At 42.3% G+C, this 16712-nt stretch overlaps 1 protein-coding gene across 4 annotated transcripts in view; it reads left to right on the plus strand.

Moving 5' to 3' along the window:
* The window catches only part of patj (PATJ crumbs cell polarity complex component), a 223598-nt gene that overhangs the window by 200630 nt on the left and 6256 nt on the right, over positions 1 to 16712 (plus strand). For all 4 annotated transcript variants that reach the window (XM_088599125.1, XM_088599129.1, XM_088599126.1 and 1 more), the window contains 8 exons: positions 301 to 384; positions 6935 to 7128; positions 7897 to 8044; positions 8994 to 9080; positions 10362 to 10464; positions 11976 to 12013; positions 12952 to 13074; positions 13970 to 14074. In XM_088599125.1, coding sequence (XP_088455251.1) covers positions 301 to 384; positions 6935 to 7128; positions 7897 to 8044; positions 8994 to 9080; positions 10362 to 10464; positions 11976 to 12013; positions 12952 to 13074; positions 13970 to 14074 — 882 coding nt within the window. The remainder of the gene's footprint in view (positions 1 to 300; positions 385 to 6934; positions 7129 to 7896; positions 8045 to 8993; positions 9081 to 10361; positions 10465 to 11975; positions 12014 to 12951; positions 13075 to 13969; positions 14075 to 16712) is intronic.

A 16712-nucleotide genomic window follows, 5' to 3' on the forward strand; every position in this document is an offset into this window, starting at 1 on the left:
ATTGATGGATGGGTAATTTAATTGACGAACGAAGGCATTGTAGGTACTGGTGGGGAAAACAGAAATAAGCTTTGATCTCTTATGAAGTAGAAAAGGCCATTGTAAATGGCAATCACTTCGCAGAGACTCCAGCTGCAGAGTGCTTTCTTACAAGTGCACCTGTATATAAGCACAGTGCCTGCGTTCTGTGCACCCGAAGCGTTGAAGAATCTGCGAGAACTCCAGTCATCCTGGCGGGGCTCTTGATGTGGAGGCCCCCCCTTTACTCAAAATGAATTGCTGAGTCTCTTTTCTTTCCAGGACGCCATCGTTATTCACGAGGTGTATGAGGAGGGAGCTGCTGCTCGGGACGGCAGACTGTGGGCTGGAGATCAGATCCTGGAGGTGAGAGCTGCAGCTGAGCACAGCCTTTCCAAACAGACTTGAACTCACCACTGGCTGCTGCAGAAGAACTGTAAAAAGTTGACTGTATTGCTTTAACAAACACTGCTGTTCCATGTGCTCTTTCAAATTACCTTATATTCTCATCTTACATGTTTTAGGGCTAAAACTTTCTTTGTCACTTGTTGCCTTTCTTTTGCTCATCACCCCATTCATTGTCCTGGTTTGGCGTTTATACACCATATCACTCTTTTTTTCCCCATGGTTTGCATCCTGTTTTGCTATACTGCAGAAGTTAGATCTGTGGATTTAACAAGGATCTGATGCAAATGTTCAAAGTCTTGAAAGGCATTAACAAAGTCAACCCATTACATTTCTCCCGAATGAACGGGAGAGCACAAACTAGAGGACAGAAGTGGCAACTACACGAAAGTGCATTTAAAACTGTGAGGGGCGGGGGGGGGGGTTGAGAGCATGTCTTTGCACAAATGGTTGTGGGAGTATGGAACAAGTTACCCAAGTCATGCTGTTGAAGCTGATAGACCAGATTCTTTCGAGACACAGCTGGATGAGATTCTCAGATTTTTTTCTGTCGACTAAATGAATTAGCCTTGTATGTCCTCCTCTCATTTGTAATCTTTCTGATTCTTATGTTTCTTAACTTAGTACTCCTTTGGGAATGTACTGCATCAATTCAGAGACTCGGGTCCTCAGCGAGAAGGTGGCTAGTTCTCAAATCGCCAAATCACTCGCTGCTGGTACAGCTATGAAGTGAATAGCACAAATGAACACATCTTCTGTACAGTATAATTTTCCAGAACGTTATAGCCAGTGTAAGGCTTTTGCTAGAATAGTGAAGTAAACCTCATGTCATGGCTTCTGGAAATAAATTGCCTGATACTTTTGTGATGAGACAATAAAAGATACCACGTGACATTAGAGCTTTTAGGCAGTTTTGAAAGCATTTGCTGTCATAAATAAATACATTCCAATAAGTGTAGGAAACTATCATTCACCTCTAGTGCCCTTTCTTCTGCCTGCCATTCAACAGACTCTGAGTACTTGGGATTTTTTAGTTAAAATGACAGAAAAGGCTATTTGTCAGGGTTGATGTCTGTTATTCTCATTGAAAAGCTTTGACGGAGCCTCTTTATAATGCTGGTGATGCATGGGAAAACAATCGGATAACTGTGCCCACTTTATAAAAAGCCTTTAATGCATTTATGGACCTTTTACCAGACCCCTCGGATTTTAATTTCTTATTCTTATATTTGTATAAATTACTTCAAAAAAGTTCTGATGTATTTCTATTTTAGTCTTTGAGCTACCTATAACTCTGAATATAGTAATCCATTTTCTAACCACTTCATCCACTTCAGGGTAGTGGGGGAGCCAGAAATGGGCTCAAGGCAGTATACACCCTGGGCAGGGATGCCAAATGCACGAGAAGACAAACAATCAAACTGCTCACAGACAGCACCCAGGTCTGGAATTGAAGCCAGGGCCCCAGGACAGGGAGGCAGCACTGCTAACCACTGCAACACTGTGCTGCCCATTAATTCTAAATTCCAAATATACCAAACGTAGTCAGCTTTTTAGGGCACTGTTAAAAACCTTTTGTATTTAACAGAGGTGTTCAGGAAGAGACAGTCATAGAACCATGAATATGCAGTGGCAGGACAGTGCCCTGTGTGACACCTGCAGTTCTGATATCATCCAAACAAGCTCACCTGTCATTTTGAGTTTGGAGAAATCTTGAAATGTTTTGGCTACTTAAAAAAGTAGGCTAGGAGGCTTTGACCTAACATATTAACTGATTAATCTTTTGCTTCCCCAGAAAAGAATAATATCTAGTGCTGTTAAAGGGTTTTTCTCAATCTCTGTCACAATGGACCTCAATGGACCTCAAAGGTTCTTTTTTTAGTGCAGCTATGACAGCTTGGTGATAGCACCACCTGCTGGGCAGATCGCACATTGACTTTGTGCTGATGCTTTGCATCTTTTTTTACCCTCAAAATATTGGTACAGTGTCTGACTTTGGCATTAAACCTAGCATGCATTTGTTCCTTCAATTTTGGAATCAGCTGTTTAGTGAAACTAGAAGAACCAGAAAGCACTGACCTGTGTAACCTATGAATATATTCCTATATATGAATATATTTCTGTATATATTCCATATAGTCCTTATATGAAGTGAAACAACCTAGATCCCCTTAGCTCTCATCATAACCTTTGTCTTTGCCTGGACTGGGAACAGTTGAGCCCTTACATGTTGCACACAAGCATTCTCTTACATCAGCCACCCATTAGTGTAATCAGTCCGATTCCCATATGAAGAGATTTTCAGAGCACAGTTAATGAAAGGCGCTGATGTAGTTAGTTTCAGATGTTGTGATGGAAGGGATAAAAGGGATTCAACAGCACGTTCACACAGAATGTGCCAGCAATGAGGTCACACTTCTCCTTATCCTATCGCCACAGCACAAGACTGTCCTAATCCAGGGGTGTCTTGTCCTTTCCGGGAGGGCTGTTGTGTCTGCAGATTTGCTCTTAAAAGCAGTTCAGCCAGTAACCAGCTGGTTTAGCTGATTGAGAATGAAAACCTGCAGACACACCAGTCCTCCAGGACCAAGATCGGACACCACTGCTTTGAACTTTTTACAGAGCCTGACGTTAAGTTCCTATGTCTTCACCCTTCACAGATATTTATAAGTTGTATTATGCAGTACATAGTAGTCACGATAAAACCTTTCCCACTTTTCTGCTTAATATCTGCCATTAACATTTACTGTGTGTTTGGCACAGCAGACGCATGAAGCTGTGTTTTACACGGAGAAGATTTATGGAAAACATTATAGCACAAATCCACAAGATGCGTCAGCCATCAAGCTCCAGCTGGTTTACTGAGCCACAGTTTATTCAAGGAGATAATATGCTAACAGTTTTTGTAATTTGTGGACTTTTTCCATCCTGTTATTTCCTCTTTCTGTTAGCCAAAGTGTTTCTGATAATAGGTTCTTGTTAGTTGAGTGGGGCATTTGCCACTAACACATTTGCTAGAGCTAAATTGAAAGATCTGCCAGAGCACATACAAGTTGCAGGAGTGTTGCCAGTCATAGTTTACAGCACACTCTCATAGTGCACATCAACATCAGCTAAGATAAAGTAACAATGTGACTAAGCAGGCAATGGTCTTTTCATACACCCTTGTCTTTTTCAGTAATTGTGTAATGTTGTCCTGAAAAATAAGTGCAATTTTGTAGACCAGCTGGATTGCGTAACAATTTGTTTGATTGAAACTGATATAACAAGAGAAAGCAGTCTGAGGTATGATTTTCAGACATGGAGAGGCAGCAATAGAGCATTGGCTACACTGGAGGTAATGAGATGTCTCATTGCATCTTTGGGTTGGTCAGCCTTGACTGATGATGAGCAAATAGAAGCCCACAGTTTTGAAGAGGGTGTGCCCTCTAGAGTCTACTGTAGCTGGGCTGTGCTTCTTTCCATTAGCTCAGAGACCCTGCATCCTGCCCGCTGACCAGAGCCAAGGACAGAGAGAGTGTGGGTCTGGCTTTGGAGAGCAGAGCACACAAACTGAGCCACAGTTAGGATCTTGGCCAGCATTGGATGAAACCCAAGAGGAGCTCAAGAAGGAGACTATTCCTTTTTCCATGATTATAGTATAGTATAGATTTCTGAGTCTCACCAATCCAACAGCCCATATAAATAGCCCTGCTGCTCTCCAGTTAATCCTAGTTCAGAGGTCATCTGAGGCTTCATTGATGGAACCAACCCAGCAGGGGCCAGCGGTTGGAGAGTTTAACAGGAGAGGTTAACAGGAGAGGTTAACTCCAGTGCACTTGGTAATTCAGGGCTGTTCTGTGGGAGCCATCCCACTGACAACTCATGTACAATGGATACAGCTAAACATTACTTTTCTAGTAAGTGGGTGCCTTTCAGTCTCTAGAAATAATCAAAAGACTGAGGTCCCCCCCCCCCCCCCCCCCACAATCTCTTCTGAAAGTTGTTTATTTCAACCATATCTGTGCTGGGTGGTCTGATTCTGTGAGAATAAATAAGGAGCACCTGCGGGTGTATAGCACCACAAATGCAAGCCTCATTCGACCATGAAAATCCTTCTAATCACCAAAACACTGTACCTGAATAAATACGTATATACCAGGAATTGGATTTTTCTTTCTCTAATGAGCCTGGGAGAAGTGCAGGGTGAGTGTGGCTTTTATTTAGTTTAATATGCAGTGCCACCTGCTGGCTTGTGTGGGAGGTGTCGCTTCTACATTCACCACCCAGCAGTTATTTATAACTGTACCTCTAACAGAATAGTTTTTGTGTTTGCTTTTTTATTTCTTTCTTAGAATTCATTAGTTTGTAAATACAGTACACTCTTTTTATGCAATCGAGCTATTTATGTTTTGTAAGTTTTCTATACCTTCAGAATAACTTCAGCCCTTGGAGACCGGAACATAGTTTGCATAATTTGTTTCATGTTTTACCTTTTACTTCTCTAAGCTCTTAGTCAAGTCACCACTGGATATGATTTTTTCTACCCTGTTCCTAGTTAAATTACAGACAGTTTTTCTGCCATAAAAGCTTGTCTTTCTCCTAACAGAAGTGACAACGGAACCACAGATAAAGTGAAAGGACAAAACAATCCCTCTAGAATAGCAAAACAGCTTTTCTAAGTCTGTTAAGTCACCAGCATCTTAAGAAAGCATTTTAAAGGTTTCACCCTTTTTCTGAGGCCTTAAATTTAAAAAGCCTCAGAAAACCTTTAGGCCTGTAGCTGTTCAAGGCTTAGATCATGGAGCCTTATTTGAGAACATTGTCTTGTTTTAACACCAAGGGTTCGAGGTTGTGTCTCTGAAGTACAATGACATTCAAGATGTGTTTTCCGGACATTTAACCCTTTCTTTACCATTTCATACAAAACAGCTGAGATCCCTTTCATCCGATAGATTCCAGGCCACTGCAGCATGTGAGAAATGGTATGAATATAGAATTCCAGTTTTGAGCTCTTTTTTGGAATTTAAGTTTTCATTTTCAAAATGTGTGAAACATACCAACTACAAAAACGAATGTTTTAGAGCTTGGAAATAAAAATAAATTGGGTCTAAGTAAGTTGTAGTCAGAACCAGGTGTAAGTTTAAGCCCTTTACAGTAGTTCCCTGTTCAAAATCAGTACAATTTGATTGTTTTGTTGGTTTTTTGATGTCACGTAATGTTTTTGTTGTAAAACTTCTAAAGAAATTCTGCAGCGGAGTGAAATGAAATTAGTGGAGCTGAATTTCGAAAGCCTGACTCAGTGATTGTAATTCCAGATGGAATTGAGGAGGACATGAGACCATTTGCAATCTCTGAATAATTGATGGACAAATCAATTTATGCAGAAGTACTCTTCTCCTGAAGTAAAAGGGCAGCTTTTGACGGCTTGATTGTAGTTTGATTGACTGAGAAAGAGCTTACTGTGCCATCCAAAATAGAAGTCAACAGGAAAATTACATTAGAAATTGAGAGCTGAGAAATGCAATATCCCTCTTAAATGTGGATTTTATAATTACTCACAGACACAGTGTATGGGTATCTGCATGTTCCTTTCTTGTGTGAGTCTGTATCTGCATGCTCATTAGCTGTGTGCCTATATCCTCGCTAGTTGTGTGTCCATGTAAGTGTGCTGATTGTTCATGTGTCTCTCTCTGCACACTCGTTGTTCATATGTCTTTTTTTCACATATTGGTTTATTGGCTTATTGGTTCTGTGTGACAATGGTAATAGGTACCATTTGTCCATCCACTTTCAAACCACTCCTTGCAATTCAGGGTCACAGGGGAGCTGGAGTCTGTGCTGGCACGCAACAGGCGCAAGGCAGGATACCCCCTGGCCATGACGCCACTCCACCACAGGGCACACACAGACACAGCCACGAACACACTCACACCAGGGCCAATATTTTCAGAAACCAATTAAACACTGCACTGTGCCACCATGCTACCCATAGTAACTGCCATGGACAACAATTTCAGTATACAATACAACAATATAAGACATATACTGTATATATTTATATTTTATCCGTTTTACACGGTTTAGTCTTTGATTAGCTTCCCTATTAATCTGCAGTGACTGAAACATATTTTGGTAGTTTGCAATACACATACAGTGAACCTGTACCAAAGCTTATCTTTTTTTTAGGATTTATTAATGCAGTTTGCCTTGGTATCTTGTATTTTATTATAGTTTGTCATATGTGGCAAAAATGTAATATTAGAGTTTATTGTCATATTGTTGCCGTGAAATAATCACCATAGATTATTATACCTTATTGTATCAGGTGTCCATAGTGTGCTGCAGTCTGTTCTAGCGTGCAGTGTGGTGTGGATTATGGATTGATGCACGTGCACCAGAATGATTGTTCCAGTGCGGTCACATGGGTGTGTGCGTGACCCCAGCGGAGTCCCGTGAGATCTCGGCCTGTGCTCCCGCTGCAGCGCGGTCGCGAACAGTGCCGCTGACGCCCATTGTCCCCTGCGGGCAGGTGAACGGGGTGGACCTGCGCCACGCCTCCCACGAGGACGCCATCGCGGCCCTGCGGCAGACCCCGCCCAAGGTGCGGCTGACGGTCTTCCGCGACGAGCACCAGTACAAGGACGAGGAGAACCTGGACGTCTTCTCCGTGGAGCTGCAGAAGAGGGCCGGCCGCGGGCTGGGCCTCAGCATCGTGGGCAAGCGGTGGGCACCTCGGTCAAGCGCCAATCCCCCCAACCCCCCCACCCCCTTGTCAGTTTGGTTTTCCAAGTCTCACGCAATTAGCACAGAGCACCGGCAGCTAGGGTGAACAGGGCGTATTTCAAACCATCTCCGGCTGTAGAACAGGCCATTTCTAGAAAATTCTGCAGGTGCTTAAATTATTCAGCTTCTTTTGAAGTCATTTTGTTTCTTTTTTTGTTCCTGAGGCATCCTAGTGTCATTCCAAATAGGCTGGCCTGTTAACAGACTAGTCTCGGAACGAGTTTGTGTTAAGGATCAGTCCATGATGCAGTGGGCAAAGACAACAGGAGACAGAGTAATCAATCATCTCCTGTAAGTGAGTCGCCTGACAGCACTGAATTCAAGAACACAGGCACATCCAGAGACATTTCTCAGCTTAATCATTCAAAAGGGTGTTCCTTTTAACAGCAGGGACTGTTGAAGTGTCTTTATGTGGATTTCTAACGGTGATCTTTCATGAAGGCCTTTTGGACTGTATAAAAATAAGTATTATGTTATGCAAATGATAGTAGCATATTAATAGCATTTAACAGGTAATAGAACCGGAAACACTGAAAAAGCAGGTTTAGAAACACAGACTCTGAATCTCTATTGGCATTTGGAAGTGCTTTCAGCAATCTCAGGGCTTTGCAGTCCAGAACCTACAGACTGCTGGTAGGAAAGGACTGCTGCAGTGTCATTGCTTATAGTTGCCCAAGATGGTGATGCAGCTCTTTTGTCTCTGTTCAGGAATGGAACAGGGGTCTTCATCTCTGACATCGTCAAGGGTGGGGCGGCTGATCTGGATGGCAGGCTGATGCAGGGAGACCAGATCCTGTCCATCAACGGGGAGGACATGAGGAGTGCCTCTCAGGAGACGGTCGCGGCCATACTCAAGGCAAGGACTCAAAACCACCTTGAGCAAAACAGTCATCAGAGGATGACATCTGCAATTCTAGGGATATCCAACAGAGCTGTTGTCAAAATTCTGTCCATTAAAGGCGGTACTATAACATAGACAGCACGATAGTACTATAGACACTATAAATTTTAGATTTCTGAGATTTAAATACAGCATCAGTCATACAGCAGGTTGAAGTGTTAGTTCAATCGATTTTATAGATAGTTTATTTGTTGACAGTTTATTTCTCTTTACACATATGTATATACAGTATGTATGGGGTTCTAACACATTCTTGAAGTGCAAAATTTATTTTTCCTTTAATTTCTATGTATATACAGTATGTCTGTAGGTGTATAGTGTATGAGCAACTCACCCAGTCAAATTCCTTGTAAGTGAAAACTTACTTGGCCAATAAAGTGATCTATCTTTATTTATTTATTTTTTAATTTTTATTTATGCTTAACAAAAGAACAAACATTACAATACAAACAAGAGTACATATAACAATTCAAAACATAAATATCGTCAGGGGTACATACTACTACATCAATTCAAGTTATGAAAAAAGATTAAACAAATTAAATAAAAATAATGTCCACACCGCTTTCATATTTTTGCATTTTGAAATAGACTGCAAATACCCCTTTACTTCCATTTTAAAATACTCAAACACAGGGTACCTCCCAGACCACTTCATTTTATGTATGTGATAACATGCCAGTATAATAATTAAATTTATTACAAACGAAATTTTTATATTGTTTTCACTGGGGCTGAAACTTAACATAACATCTTTTTCAACAAAACAAATATCAAAATTGGTCTTCTATCTTTATTTATGAAGTGTTAAGGTTTTTCTTGCCATCTAGTGGTTAGGAATGGAATTGATTTGAATTGGTGCTGTCACAGTCTTGTACACAGTATGTTCTCTATTGTGCTGCAGTGTGCCAAGGGGGCGGTACTGCTGGAACTGGGCAGACTCAAGGCTGCTTCCTGGCTCTCCTCCAGGAGAACATCTGAGGGCAGCCAGGTCAGTAGCAGAGATGCATTCAGAGGGACTGCATCACTCTTGAACAGTGTCATCCACTCCAAGGACAGTGATGCAGTCCCTCTCTCAAGTTTAGAGTTTACTGAATAATTTAGTTCTGGGGGGGGAGTGGTCCTGAGGCATTGCCGGGGGTGTGCTGTGAATTGAGCCACATGAAATGCCACCTGCAATCATGTTTTTGGAGACTTGATGGTATTGAAAGTTTGCTAAGGTGAATAATGCTCAAGACAAAAAAAACAGGGAAGAAATGTGGGAAGAAATGAAAAAAGCCTGGAACCTGGAGAAATGTAGAGAGAACGTCAGAGTAGTTAAAAACAAGAAAAGGCAATCTGGGTAGTTAGCTTCAACTATATGGCTGGTCAGCTTGTTCCATGCTCCCACAACCCTTAGTGTAGTGTAGTGCTTATGTTCTAGGTTTTTAATGTGCTATGTGGAAAGGGGAAATGTACGAAGGGGAAGGATTTCTTCCTGTGACTGTTTTAATTTTTCTCATTTCCATCTTAATCAAAGACAAACATATTTAATTAAAATCTTGTTTAGGTGATTTTAAAGTTGGATAACCTTATGAGTACAACGCAGCAAAATGAAAACCAAACTTTGCTCCAGCTGGTCACAGACTCCTTGTGTTAAGGCATGTCTAGGTTGTCTAGAAATACTCTCAAGCTGCTGTAGTCGTGTGACTAGATGGAGGAGCCCCTGTTTTTTTCACTCAAGAAATAAAACTAAGGCAGGGTCCCGGGGATCCCTGAGTCCTTGTCCTGGAGAGCCCCAATCTGTTTAGTCTTACAGGAACCCATTAATTAGGTGCTTCCAACTGTGGCCCTGTAGAGCCCCAATTACGTTAGTCTTATAGGACACCTATTTTGAAAGATTGGCAACAGCTGTCAACTGTTCATGAATCAAGTAAGTAATCTTTTTGATTAAGAGAAATCTAGTCCTTGAGGGCTTTGGATATTTAAATAATATTTATATGTATAATATATGTATTCCTATCTAAAATTTATGTAAGAGTACTTCAGATATTAGTCCTTAATAATGATCTGTAAATTACATAATTTAACAAATCACCAGTTTAATTGATCAGAACGGTTCCATATCTTTAGAAATTGGTGATTTAATGGTGAGCTACAGGCCCTCTTGGTCTGGGACTCTCCAGGTCTGGGTGCTTGGAGATCCCTGCACTAAAATAGCAGTGTTCAGTTGGTGTGCTGTTGCTCCCACCAGTGCTCAGAGGTATTGTAATATCGGGACTTCTCTTCCCAGGTAAGCCATGCCAGTGCCAACAGTGTTCTCCTGGCGTCCAGTGGCTCTCACTTCCACAACAGCAGCAAGAAGCTCCCTGTGGACCCCGCCAGTGGAAACTCAGGTGAGGAGCCAAGAGCAGTTCTTCACCGGTCCCGTGCTGAGAGTCAAGGAGTTTGTCACCTATAAGACTGAAGAGAGAGCTCCTAGAAATGTCACACTGCACAGTTGTTTTTTTAAAGACTTCTTTAGTCTTGATAATATAATTGAGAGCATTATGTAGAAAAAATTAAGGTCACTCACACTAGGTGGTGCTGTGCCCTTTTTGTACAGTAGTAGCCAGTTCTCTTTGCTGACTGAATAAGCTGTGCACAAACACGCTAGGTACAAAACATGTGTGTCTTGGAATGTCCTTTTTCAGACATTTTGCTTCTGCAATGTGTTTCAGAGTCACTGTTTTGAGCTTTGACTGGCTAAAATAAATTATTAGAAAACAGATCATTATAATTCATTACAGTTTTTAGTGCCTCCTGTCTCATAATTTCTCTGTACTCTTGATAGATTCAGGTTGTGCTTAACACCTTGGCTACTCCTATCAGCTGACGTTTTCCCTCACGTGGGGTAGCAGAGCCCTCTGCTGGTCAGAGAGGCCTATGACATGTGTCTGTATGTAAAGCTGAAGACTGACAACCTTCAGATGGTGAATTTCCTCCCGGGCAGCAGTGTTGCTTGTCCTTACACTTAGCTAGTGCTTTTCTGGACACTCCACTCAAAGCGCTTTACAGGTAATGGTGACTCCCCTCCACCACCACCAATGTGAAGCCCCACCTGGATGATGCGACGGCAGCCATTGTGCTCACAGTATGCTCATCACACATCAGCTATCAATGTGGAGGAGTACAGAGTGATGAAGCCGATTGATAGATGGGGATTTTTAGGAGGCAGTGATCGGTAAGGGCCTAGGTAAATTTGGCCAAAACGGTGGGGTAACACCTCTACTCTTTTCGAGAAACACCCTGGGATTTTTAATGACCACAGAGTGTCAGGACCTCGATTTTATGTCTCATCAGAAGGATGCCGCCTTTGTACAGTATAGAGTCCCCGTCACTATACTGGGGCATTTGGACCCACACAGACCACAGGATGAGCGCCCCCTACTGGCCCCTCTAACGCCTCTTCCAGCACCAAACCTTAGCTTTCCCAGGAGGTCTCCCATCCAGGTACTGACCAGGCTCACACTGCTGAGCTTCAGTGGGTCGCCAGCAGTGAGTTGCAGGGTGGATATGGTATGAAGAGTATCTGTCCCCCTTCAAATCTGAAAGTTAAAACAAAATTTTTATTTTTAAATTATTTTGAATTTTTATTGAATTTTCACCTCTTAGTGTTTCGGGATAGGATTGCGATAGGAGGTATGGTTGCAATACATTCTAAAAGAAGCATCTTTCTTCTTTCTCCGTAAACATTTGCTTAACTGCAAACAATCCTGATACCTGTTGGAGCACAACACTTCATAAATGAATAATAAATAAGAAGAAGAATTTGTAAAGCAGATCTCTCCGTTGACATTTGAGCTTTGCTGGTGCTTTTCCGTTGGATCCCAGAGAGCTCAACTGACGTGTTCCTGTTTCCCCTCAGGAGCAGAGCCTGGCTTGCGAACAGTGGAGGTCATACGGGTAAGGAAGTCCAAAGAGTCAGCCTAGAAATGAGAGTCTCATTGAGAATGTAACCCTTTAGAGCCCCTGCAGCTCTTGAGAATGCTGTCCTGATAGTAGCATGGAGGTGATTTTGCAATTTGGGCAAAGGGTGGCACGTTTTTTTCATTTCACTGAAAATGTACAGCAAAACATATAAATATATATGAAAACTTATATACAGTGATGCATATACATGTGTGTATAAACATATGGTTTCCATATTTAAGTGATAAAATGATTAGTGCAGCGTGCAGTGCTCCACACTCCTCGTTCTCGTTTCCGTCCTGTTCTCTATGACGTGATGTCCTGGGAATTCTGTGAAAGGTGGTCTAGGTGGTGATTTCTTACGGGCACATGCAATCACATTGTTTAAGGTTTTACAGCAACACCCCTCTCTCTCCCACCATGCACACAAAATAGACCCAAACACCACCACTTTAGCATCAATTTTATTTATTATTTTGTTTTCTTTTCATGTCCTGTATCACTTTCACGCTCCTTCACTCTTTTCCTCCATGAGAATAAACTAAGGGTGATGGAATCTCAGCAGGCACTTCGGGGACAGCCGTACACAAATGGGTGACTCCTATGTCCGCTGGTGTTACATTTAGTATCTGGGACAAGGTGCTATTCTGGGGGCAGGATTCTTATTTTTAGCTCTCTGGAGAAGTTGAGATTTGTCCCAAATGTTCTCCCTCTTGGCTGGGTACAGATGTCCTTGCATGTATTGTATACTCCCTGACAATAGCCCTCAGTGTCCTCTGGACTCTCAACTCGTGTCCACTAGGGGTCCACTGTGCCCTGACCTAAGAAACACCTTTTAATGCTGCGTGTAATTGTGGTTTTGTTTTTTTAAAAGTGCCAGAAATATTCTTGATCCTTATCTTTGTGTTTTCTGGGGTTTGTCATTCCTGCAGGGCCCTACAGATGCGCTGGGAATCAGCATTGCGGGGGGCAAGGGCAGCCCCTTGGGTGACATTCCCATCTTCATCGCCATGATCCAGGCCAGTGGGGTGGTGGCACGCACACACAGACTCAAGGTATCTTCCGTCCCCTAACATCAGAGCTGCTCCTCCAGGCTGTACTGTGCCCTGTGAGACCCCAGTTTAGAGCTCCCGGTTGGGCTCTCAGGCACCTCTGAGTGCCCAACCTGCGCAGCTCTGTTGAGAGTAATGCCAGTATCTGAACCCTTTTAGAGGAGTCCATGGGGTGTCTCCGCGTACTGCTGAAAGGCTGCTCGCACATTCATTTTCCTCCCAAATTTCATTGACCATGTTCACTTTTGCTTTTTAAATAATGTCAAAATTCCTAGGCCATTAGGAGAGCATGAAATTTTCAATTGTGAATTTTTTTTTTCCCTACTGGAAATTCAAATATTTGTGCTCCACTGACTTTGCTCTATGGTGTGTATAATTTTAGATTCATTGTGCCAGTTCTCTGGGTTTCAAAGGCACAATGAATGAACTTAAATAACTAGACCCTGAACACAGTAGGGAGGTATATGGATAAGTTGCTAAAGAAGACACTTGCTGGGGGAAGAGTTTCACTGTCACCCCAAGTGAATACATCAGCCTGTTAGCATCACAGCTTCCTCCTACATATGAAAAAAAAATCCAGAATTTTCATCCAGATTCACAGTAAATCTTTGTAATTTACAGATTTATGGACACCTTTGCTAATTGTACATTTGTGGACAGTTGTCAAACCTGGTTATAGCATACCTGAAATGCTCGGAACAGAAAAGGATGTTCAGTCACCCTTTTCTCATTCTGTTAATTACCTCTGTATCTCATATATTATTATAATATATGAGATATATGTATTGTAATATATATATATTATATTACATTAACCTCTTTCCCTCCTTGCCCTCACCCTCAATTCTCTTCTCACTTCATTCTTTCTTCCTCTCTCTCGTCCCCTCTCTCCCTCAAGGTGGGGGACCGGATTGTAAGTATTAACGGGCAGTCTCTGGATGGCCTGGCTCATGGAGAGGTGGTTAATCTTTTGAAGAATGCCTTTGGCAGCATCTCCCTGCAGGTATGTAGATAAGGGGCTCCAATGGTATAGCTCCAGATAATACAGCCTGCAGTCACATTGGGAGTGACAGAAGGGACACTGAAAGACACACACTGTCACTAAAGCACACTTACACACACTCACTGACACTGTGGTACACTGACACACATAAGATCACTTTATTGGCCATATACAATTTCTTGTATTAAGAATTTGTCTTTTCACATACCCCAACTTGCTCTCCATGAGACACACAGACAGGGAGAGAAGCTCCCTGTGATTTATATGGCACCCTTGGAGAAGTTGGGGTTAAGGACCTTGCTCAGGGGCCCAACAGAGTAGGATTCCTCTCCCGGCCGCGGGATTCGAACCGGTAACCTTCCAGCCACAGGCGCAGATCCTTAGCCACAGGGCCACCGCTCCGCCCCATCCAAACATCCATGGATCCTGAAGAACACTGACATCCACTCGTTGACACTGAAGCACAATGATACACACTGTTTCTTAGGCACACTGACACACACTTATTGCCACCGAGTCACACTGACACACACATTCATTGACACCAAGGTACGATGATACACTGGCATGACTGTCACTGATATAGACAGTTGTAGGTGTGTTTTTTTAATTGAATTTAGTTCAATCTCACCCAAAATGTAACCATGTCCTTCCACAATAATGTCAAGTCCCATTCAAGCCCCAATTCAAATGTTATTTCTTTGATGTAAAGTCGTAGGCAGGAGTAGTGTTTTTAGCTTTAAATAGGATCAAAATGGGTGGCTTCAATGTTATGAGTGTCTCCAGAGTGGAACTGGGATGTTTCAAGGAAAATTAGATGCAGTCGGGGGCTGTTCCTCAAGCAGTGATACACAACTGGCCAACATTGTATCCAAGAGGGACACACATACCGACAGTGTTTGACAAGAAGCACAAGGTGTCAGAGAGGGATTCACAACCCCATCACAGAAACACGAGCAGCAGTAGAAACTGATACGGAGAAACTGGCATGAACACGGACAGATACAAAGACGCAACTGAAGATAAAGAGCTTCCCAATCGAAAAAAAACTGAGGGCCACGCCCTCTTCCTCACAGAAGGAGAGAGAAAGCATGGTGACAGGAAGGGAGAGCTCCTTATCAGGCGAGGGTTTGAAGGCCCTGTGCAGATTCCATCGTTCACCTTTAGTGAATAAACGTCAGCTTTGAAAAAAGTAGAACAGCAGAGCAGAAGGAGAACTTGCAAAATAAAAATTCCTCACCTTCATGTTCGCTCCTCCAGGAATCACTGTGGTCTGTACAAGTATGGTTCACATATCCCATTGGGAAAAATCGTACTGGGCCAGCAACCCCCCCTCAACACTGCGTGTTTTCTTTCCTCCATTTGCAAATGATGACAAGTAAAATTCACACCATGTCAGCTGGAGGTTCTTATGGGTGTTGAAAGTATCAGCCCCCATCCCCCCCCCCCCACGGACAATTGAAATCATTTTCATGCATTGAAATGGGTTTTTCCCCTTGATTCACAGAACATATATGACAATTTCAAGGGCAAAAATATTGTTATTGTATAACAAAAGTAAAAAAATGCATAGGAAAAATGAAAAACTGAAAATATATTGTTTACTGACGCATTCACTATCTTGATTCAAAACTGTGGAAGCACCTTTTGAAACAATTACAGTTTTGAGTCTTCTTTGGTATGTCTGTATCAGCTTTAGACATCTCAATTTGGGGGTATTCAACCATTCTTCCTTGCAGATTTGCTCAGGCTCTGTTGGACAGAGGAGTCAGTGAACAGTGATTTTTAAGGGGATTCAAGTCTGGCCTTTGACTGGGCCAAACGACATTCAGCTTCTTGGTCCAATGCCATTCCAGTATTACTTTGGCTGTATGCTTGAGGTCATTTTCCTCTTCAAACATGAATCTTCACCCCAGTCTAAGGTCCTTTACTGACTGAGGCAGGCTCTCCGAAGGATTTGCTTGTATTGGACTCATTGTTCCCTCTATCCTGACAAATGCCTCAGTCCCTGCAGCTGAAAAGCACCCCCAAAAAGATGATCCTTCTGCTACCATACTTCATGGAAGGGATAGTGTTACATGGGTGATGTGGAAGCTGTGTCAATGAGGGACTTTACATAGACAGGTTCATTTCTTCTGAAATCAAGTCATCCAACTGAACTGGCCATACATGGACTCCATTCGAGTTTTAGAGTAATTTCACAAGTAAATTCGACAGAGGCTTACTTCAGAATGTTATAGCAAAGGAAGTGAATACCAATACCAATTCTTCCCTTTAAAAGCTTTGCAGGATATTTTTGTATCCCAGTCTCCCCCACTTTCTGGTTTTGCATCAGTGGGTTTGACTAAACCACACTTATGTCTGTCTTTTTTAGCTGCGAGCAAATCCATTCAATTGAGGTTTGAAGGTGAACATTATTTTCATTTTTCAAAAAAACCTACTGCTAATTAGCATCATTCAGGATTACCATTATGTAAATTATACAACAATTGCGATTGACCTTAAGTGGGTTTGAATCATCGCTTTTCCAAGATACTGCCTTCAGAGAAAAGCAATACACAGAACGAGAGACTTTATCTCCTTCTGAAGCATATTCACTGGTTCAGTACTGGTTCCTAAATAGAGACACGATACATTT

The sequence above is a fragment of the Lepisosteus platostomus genome, chromosome 11 (genome assembly GCF_059453375.1).
Source record: "Lepisosteus platostomus isolate fLepPlt1 chromosome 11, fLepPlt1.hap1, whole genome shotgun sequence".
NCBI lineage: Eukaryota > Metazoa > Chordata > Actinopteri > Semionotiformes > Lepisosteidae > Lepisosteus > Lepisosteus platostomus.